General features: G+C 28.0%; 1 protein-coding gene across 1 annotated transcript in view; it reads left to right on the plus strand.

Annotated features, from left to right (window-relative positions):
- LOC107445816 (dentin sialophosphoprotein) overlaps positions 1 to 3,078 on the plus strand; it is a 108,285-nt gene extending 105,207 nt beyond the window's left edge. Inside the window, exon 12 of the mRNA XM_043039242.2 lies at positions 2,192 to 3,078. Within this exon, the coding sequence (XP_042895176.1) occupies positions 2,192 to 3,031 (840 nt within the window). The 3' untranslated portion in view covers positions 3,032 to 3,078. The remainder of the gene's footprint in view (positions 1 to 2,191) is intronic.
- The last annotated feature ends 5,793 nt before the right edge of the window (positions 3,079 to 8,871 follow it).

Here is an 8,871-nt window from a genome sequence, read left to right on the forward strand (position 1 = left end):
AAAATAATTGCAGATTTGAAATTCCCAAATCTGAATTAGGTAAGCATTTGTATAAGTGCAATAACATTTTTTTACCATTATACCTAAGTGTAAATTTTAGTGTTAGCTATTATTTTAGTTTTTTAAAACCATTGCTGTCATATAATTTGAAATCAAAATATAAAGATTTACGTAATTAAAATGCTTTGGTAAATTTAAATGTATTCTTCCTCAAAGGTCTCGCAGTGGACTGATCATTAAGACACGGTTCCCAGCAGATCACCGAAGTCAAGCATCACTGGCTACGGTCAGTGTGCGGGTGGGTGACCACTTGGATCAGCCAGCGTAGGGACCGAGGGTGTGCGGTATCGGTCCTCGTTAAACTGTTCTACCGTAAAGTGCTCGACTTCGTGTGCAGGTCGTCGGGCTACCGAAGCGGGGGTGCCATCCCCTCTGCATAGGATCAAAATTGTGATGGCATGTCTTCGGATCATCCTCAGGGATGTTTCCCAGACCGTCGCCAATAGCCCATTGTGCAGCTCTAGTGCGACGTAAATAAACAACAACAAAATCTTCCTCCAAGATGAAGCTAAAAAATAAATGAACTGATTTACTACTGTTCACCTTTTTGAAAAAGTACACTTCAGTCATTAACTTTAACTTATTTTTTTTTAATTTTTAAAAAGTTAGAAAAAAATTTTGATCAAGCTCAAATTGATGTTGATAAGAAATTTTTGTTAGTTTCCTAACTAAAGAAACTTCATTGTTCTTTTTTTTTTCGTATTACAAATTGGAAATTAAACATTTTATCTCGGCTGAAGCACTGGATATTTGATTTAAGCATTTTATCTGGATTTTATTTTTATGTTCCAGGGTTTTTAATGTTTTCGCCTATTTTGGAATATCAATTTAAATGCTTTCAAATTTACATTGCCAAGTTTAAATAGATTTCGTTATTAAAAATTAAGTAGCGGGAATTTTTTTAATTTAGGAAGATGATTTAAAGAAGTGACCCTAAATCATTGGGAGCATCATTGGATATATTGTTTTGTTTTCAGTCTAGAAAACCGTAAAGTAATTCACAAATGTTCTAATTAGACGGTTCACCGAAGACATTGATTCATCATTTAAATTCTATCCGATAAAAATGTGGCTAATTGTTTTTTTTTATACTTAATTTTTTATAATTATTTTTCTTTTAACTTGTTTTGCTTTCAACTTGTATCCTGTTTTAAAGTGCTAAATTTTTAGTTCAGCAGTTACAAACTATATTTTGAAAGAAATAATGTACAAGCTCTTTTCTTACCAGCTGCATTACTTTAGTGTTTGATTATCCAATAGGATTGCTCGTTTTAGCCACATTCTTGTGACATAACAAATGAAAAGGCTTATTTCTCTAATATATCATTGACGTCATTTTGTGTTTGCAAACAGAAAAGCCAAATGGTCATTTTCCCATATTTCCCTGCGATTCTTTTCGTTTAAAAAAAAACTAATTTGAAAACTTAAATTCGTGAACTGTAAACGAATTTATGGAATAATAATTATGTTTTAATGTTAATTCCATAAAATTTGCAAGAAAAGTATAAATATAAAAAAGAACCAAAAAATTAAGATCATTTGATTGGATAAGTGTACTGGCAGAAGAATTGTGGGATTGCTTGCCGCTGTGCGTAGAACACTAAAAAATAATGTGTTTTTTTATTATTGTTCTTTAATGTGCAATGTACATGATTAAGAACTTTTGAATTCATTTTGTTTCCACTGAATGTGATTTCATATATTTAGGGCCTTTTATTTATATTTTTATCATTGTACTTTAATGTTCAATATACATGATTAGGAACTCTTGAATTCATATCCACGAGTATGATTATTTTAACAACCTTTAACATTTCTTTCACGTAATTAAAAACTTTCTTTTTATAATGAGTTTAAGCATTCAGCTCACTGCCTAAATCATTTTCGATCTTGTTTTGAATTATCTTAAATCAAAAAGTTTTTTATTCAATTTTATATTAATATTTTTACATTTTTATAATTGTTTTTTATGGCATGAAAATTTCAATATTTCGGAGCATTTTAGGTTAAGTTTTCAGAAAATCAAAAACAGACATCGCCATTATGTTCTATAAATTTAAAATATTTAATTTTTTAAGATTACTTATTTATTTACATTTAAGATATTTCTAAGCATATCTTATATTTCCAGATAATTCCTCGAAAATCAGGAGCACCACCTTCCCGCAACCAAACTCGTTATCCAGTTCTAGCCAGTTTCAACGACTACATTCCAAAACAGACAGGAGTTGCATCCCCAAATTTAGAATCTGCTTCAGTTTACATCTTGCCAAGATCAAACATCTCAACTCTTCTCCAATTCACAGAATTGACGTCTCGGGAAGATAGCAATCAACACATACATTTAAGAAACTATTGTTTTATTCTTTTGCAGCTGATACATACGCTTAAAAGTCTTCAAGCTGAAGGAATTGAGGAAGTAAACTTCGCCCTGGAACATTTGATGTTGATAACCACACACGAAGACAAACCTCCAATATTTGTTCTTTTTCCTGAGGACAAAATCTACCTCACGATTAGTGACTCGGTTCAGTGTAAGAGGACTCTGTGCCAGGCGACGTTGTCAATCATGTTCCATTTCTTAAATATCAAACAAATAGAAGAGCTTAAAACTTGCCTCGTTAATGGTGAACTCTTGGCAGAGCCTGTGGCTGATACTTTTAACGCCATTGCAAAGATATTGCTTGAGGAAAAGGCTTCTTCATTAACGCAGGCAAAAGGTTTTCTTGAGTACATGCTGTGGGGACCAGTGGATGTTAAAATAACGGACTGTCCAACTGAAGATGATATTGAAGTTATTTTGCAAAGGTGGTTGGACTTACAGCGAGCTCAAATGGTCAAATCAACTATAGCTCAACTTCAACTAAAAGTGCACTCACCCACAAATCTTCACGTATTTGAGGAGTATCAACTAATATATTTACTGCAAGCTTCTGTAAAGAGTTTAAAAAGTGTAATATCTAAACTGTAATCCGATGTTTATAAAGTTAATAAAATTTTATTATGTTGTTGATTTTATTTTTGGATTACAAAGTTCTTTATTTACATGTAATGTACATTTCTGAAAAAGTTATCAACTTTTAAGATAAACTTAGCACTTTATTTGGACTACATTTAATGCACATTTCTGAAAAAGTTATCAACTTTTTTTGAAACAAACTTAATACTTCCTTTACCAGGTGTAATAAGAACTGCCCCATTTAATTTTTACAGCAATATAAGACATAAAATTCCCCGTGTTTTAATCAACCACTTAAAACTTTGAAAATTTTAAACACGAAGTAGATCAATATATTTACAAAATATATTTGCAAAAATAGGAATTGCTAACTTTCCTTTCATGGCAACAGAAAAATTTTAAATAGTGGTAGAGAAAGATTGCTAAAACAAATTGTTTTTATCAATTATGCATTACCAAATATATATTATATAATTTACCAAAATGCATCTACAAGACATGTATCTAGCTGTAAGAAATGACAATCATAATTCATGAAATTAACTCTTTGACTTGTGGCGTAACTACCACTACAAATATTAAATACCAAATAACTAGTATATAAGACATGTTAACTCGATTATCTCCTGAGGTACTTTTCAATAGATGAAGGTATAGACACAGAGACACAGACGATAATTGAATCCCCCACATACTCAAATGAAAACAGGTATCCCTTCAATAGAAACTTTTTCTGACTCTCTAATTACAAGCAAAAATATATTTCGTTATTTTTTTTAATTATAAAGAGAAGTCTATACGAAATGGTTTGTTTACCTTAGTAAAATAAACATTAAAAATACGTAATGTTCATAGTAATTCAATGGAAACCGAAATTGTGAAATCTTGGACAAATTTACGCCAAAAATTAGTTACGAAATTCGCTATGGCGAATTTCTATATATTTTTATATTTCTTTTTTTTATATATTCTTTTTTCTTATTTTTATATTTATATATATTTCTATATAATAACGAACTATATATAGTCAAAATATATTCGATTTACTATATATATTCGATATTTTGACTATGTATATTCGAACTATATGTAGTCAAAATAAGAGCAAAAAATGATTATCTTTACGTGAAAAATGACCCAAATTTTGAAACTTACTGGTTAAGAAACATAACGTTTATAATACGAAAGCATTAAAATACAAAATAGTTTCTCAAATTCTTAAAAAAAGGCAATAAAAATACGTTAATGCTCGTAGCAATACAATGGAAAGCGCAACACGAAAAAACAGTTAACAACTTGGTTAAAATAATGTAAAAGTTATGCTAAATAGAAAAATCTCGGTTTTTGTTTAACGTAATTAATTTTTACGTAAAAAAGTGGCTAAGAAATTCACCAAACATATATAAACGTTTAAAAAAAACGTTGATATTGATGGCAATACAACGTAATTTATAAAATGGAAAAAAGTACGATCTTGGTAAAAATAACATTAAAAAAAAGAAACCAACTTGGTGAAATTTGCGTTGAAAATTGGTTACGTAATTCCCTACAGTGAAAATAAGGGTATAAAATCGTCATCTTTAAGTTAAAAATAATCCATATTTTAACGATTATTAAATGGATTTGAGACGACCATGATCATCTTCAGGTCAAAAGTAACCCAAATTTTAACGTTTATTTAACGGATTTGTAACTACTATTTTAAACCAGAATTAAACGTTTAGTCCTAACGTTTAAATACTCTTAAACTTTTGGCATTTTAACGTAATTAATACTTATCTCTGCATGGGTGCGTAGCGTGAATATAATATTCGGAATGGTTTTTAACCATTTCAGTAAATTATGCGTTAAAAATACATTAATGTTCATAGTACCCAATGAAAATCACAAACGAAGAGAAAAAAAAAACGTCAACAACTTGGCTAAAATAACGTTATAGCTATGTTATATAGAAATTAACTTGGTCAAATTTACTTTTAAGAAATGGTTATCAAAATAGGCGTTAAAAAAATTCAATATTCATAGTAATAAAACGCAAATCATAAAATGGAAAAATACTTTTTAAAAAATTTGTTAAGAAATTAGTTCAACTCCGTTAAAAGAAATTTTAACCTTCATGGTAATAAAATGTTAATTGTGCAATAGAAAAAATAATGTAGAAATTAAATTGAAAAAAAAAATCAACATGGTCAAATCTATATAGAAAAAATTGTTACGAAATTCACTATATTTAAATACGGGACAAAAATTTTTCACCTGTAGGGTAAAAAAAAAAACTTTTAACCGTTATTTAACGGATTTAAGACTACCATTTAAAAGCAAAATAAACGTTTAGTCCAGACATTAAAACTTTACTAGCCTAGGGGCACTTCAACGTTATTTTAACGCATTTAATTCTTACGTCTGCTGCATGAGTTGTGTAATTTGAACATAAAAATTCGGATGGGTTTTTAATCTTCTTAAAAAATAAGCGTTAATTAAAAAAAAGCTAAAAATAATCGAAAAATTGTTAAAGAAATTCACTAAGCTCAAAATAAACGTTAAAAAATCGTTAATACTCATAGTAATAAAATGCAATAAAATCCGCATTAAAAATACTATAATGTTACTAAGACAATGGAAATTTCAAAACGAACAACGTTAATTACTTGGTTAAAATAACGTTAGAATTACGTTAAATAGACACTAACTCGGCTAAATTTACGTGAAACATTGGTTAAGAAATTCATTACACTCAAAATAAGCATTTAAAAAAAATTAATACTCATGGTAATAAAATGACGTAAAATAGGCGTTAAAAGTACGTTAGTGTTCATAGTAACACAATGTAAACTGCACAACGTAAAAAAAAAAAATGTAACAACTTGGCTAAAATAACGTAAAAATTACGTTGAATAATACCTACTTAACTTGGTTAAATTTACGTGAAAAATTGGTTAATCAAATTACTAAACTCAAAAAAGAATTAAAATTGCAAAATGGAAAGAAAAAAAAGACGTTAACGACTTGGTTAAAATTACGTAAAAATTTACATTAATAGAAACTAACTTCGTTACATTTACGTAAAAAATTGGTTAAGAAATTCACTAAACTCGAAATAAGCATTAAAATTTTTTTAATATGCATGGTAATAAAACGTAGGAAAATAAGCGTTAAAAATACGTTAGTGTTGATAATAATACACTGGAAATTGCAAAACAAAAAAAATAAAAAATGAAAAACGTCAAAAACTTTATTAAAATAACGTAAAAATCACGTCAAATATAAACTGATTTGGTTAAATTTACGTGAAAAATTGGTTAAAAAAATCTTTAAATTCAAAGTAACCGTTAAAAAAAATGTTTAATACTAATAGTAATAAAGCGTAAATCATGTAGGGGAAAAACTACGTTAGTATCTTGCTTAAAATAACGTAAAAATTAAATTGAAGAAGAAACCAACTTGGTGAAACTTACATTAAAAATAGGTTACGAAATTTACTATAGTCAAAATAAATGTGAAAAATGGTTATCTTTAGGTTAAAAATAACCCTAATTTTAACGTTTATTTAAAGGATTTGATACTACCGTTTAAAACTAAAATATAACGCTCAGTTCAGACGTTAAAATTCTCTTATCTTTTGTCATTTTAACGTAATTTTCACGTATTTAATACTTTTGTGTGCTGCATGGATTGTGTAGATTGAACATAAAACTTGCAGTGCGAACATAAAAATATGGAATGGTTTCTTATCTTCTAAGTAAAATAAGCGTTAAAAATGGATTTAATATTCATAGAAACACCATGGAAATTGCACAACGAGAGAAAAAAGAAACGCTGAAAGCTTAGATAAATAACATAAAAATTAGATTAAATAGAAACTAACTTGCTGAAAAATTTGTTAATAAATTCACTAATATCCGATAAAAAATAATAAAAAACTCTTAACATTCATAGTATTAAAACGCAAATCGTGTAATGGAAAAAATACGTTAGATTCTTTTGGGCCTTGTCTAAAACAGGTACATTTTTAAGTAACAGTATCACAAATCAGTATGGAAATAAAATAAATTTATTTGGTGAAAGCAGAGCTAGATTTAACATTTTCAGCCAAAAAATTTTTTGGCACTTTTCAGGAGCTGGGCGGGGTAAAAGAGCCCCGGATGGCATAGGTGGTTGAGCAAACAGAAATGCAGGTAATGTTTTAGCGCAACTACCAATTTTCAAGTCCGTAGCCCTGTAGTTTTGAACCCAACCCAGAAGACAAGAAAACTCCTGCATCAAGTATTGGGGCAAGCTAGCTTTCGAAGAGGACTTTTTGATGGAACTAATTTGCATTTTTGTTACATGGAGAGGAAAACTTCCCACAGTTAGCACGACTACAAAAGGATTCTAACCCATTGTCCTTCTACCACTGAGGATATTTTACTTCTGCACTGTGGTCGGTGCGAACAGAGTTCGTTTTCACCAGTCACGGTTGGGATTCGAACCTGGGGACCTCATTGGGAAATTTAAAAATGAAAAATATAATTTTGTAGATGCACATTAAATAATTATAATATATATTATATAATTATATAATTATTAATTATATGACCTNTATATTATATTATTAATAATTATTAATAATAATTATATAATTACATAATTATAATTATATAATATATTATATAATTATATTAAGTATTATCTTGTTCTATAAATAATAAAATAGTTTATGTAGATAAGGAGAGAAAATAATCTGCATTATTTAAATATGAAGGGAAAAAATGATTTTTGCAATTTTTCTTATCTATACTACAAAAATATTAGTGATAATTATATGAAATTTAAAAATATATACTATGTTAACAACATGTATCAAATTATTCAGATATAAATATACCAGAAATAATTTGAATAAGTATATATAAAATACTGCGCAATTAATTTACGAGCAAATCTGAAAATATGCAGTTATAAATATTTGGAAACATAGTAGTTATTGAAATATGTTTAGTAGAACATTTAACTTTTCTCAAAATTGCTGTTATCTTTGATGCATAGTGCAATATATAACTTAGAGGTGCTTTAATTGCAAATTTAATAAACGTGATCTTTACTCTTAATACAGAAATAAAAGAAATTGAAATATTAATAAAAAATATTCAATTTAAAAGTTTAAAGCTACAAATCCTAACCGTTGAATTAACTTTGATTTTTTTAAATATCATTTTATTAAATTTGCAAACAATAACCAATTTATAAAAAATTTATTTTATTCATAAATCATTCATTTGTCAGAAATTTGTATTGTTAAAAATAAAATGTAATATCTTTTTTCTCACTCAACACAGCATTAATCAAAATTTAAAGAAGGATGGTGAAAGCTTACTAATCAGGGCAGGATTAAGCGTAAGCGGGCCCGAGGCCATTCAAACTTTTGGGGCCCTTAGATTAGATTTTTTTCGCGTATATTTTTTACTTATTAAAATATAAAAGTATTTATCTATCTTTTCATTTAAGAAAGCATATTTAAAATATAAAATAAATAATAATAAATTAAATTTTACTTTATTTTGTTAAATTGGAAGAAAAATAATCGTAACATTTTGAAAAATCATTGTTTTTCTTAATTTTTTAAAATTTATTTTCAAAAAATCCAATTTAAGGGGGCCCCTAATCATTGGGGGACCCGCCAGGCCATGGCCTAGTCTAGCCTAATGGGTAATCCACCCCTGTTATTAATTGTTTTTAAAGTTTCTGTTACTTTTATATAACTAATATGTTTTCCTTTGTAACAACTTAATTAAATTTTATTATGCATTTATTATTTTTTTTTGGATTTTTTTTTTAAACGTTCGAACATTTTGTTTCGATTATCCCTACTGCTT

This window comes from Parasteatoda tepidariorum, chromosome 1, assembly GCF_043381705.1.
Source record: "Parasteatoda tepidariorum isolate YZ-2023 chromosome 1, CAS_Ptep_4.0, whole genome shotgun sequence".
NCBI classification, from domain to species: domain Eukaryota; kingdom Metazoa; phylum Arthropoda; class Arachnida; order Araneae; family Theridiidae; genus Parasteatoda; species Parasteatoda tepidariorum.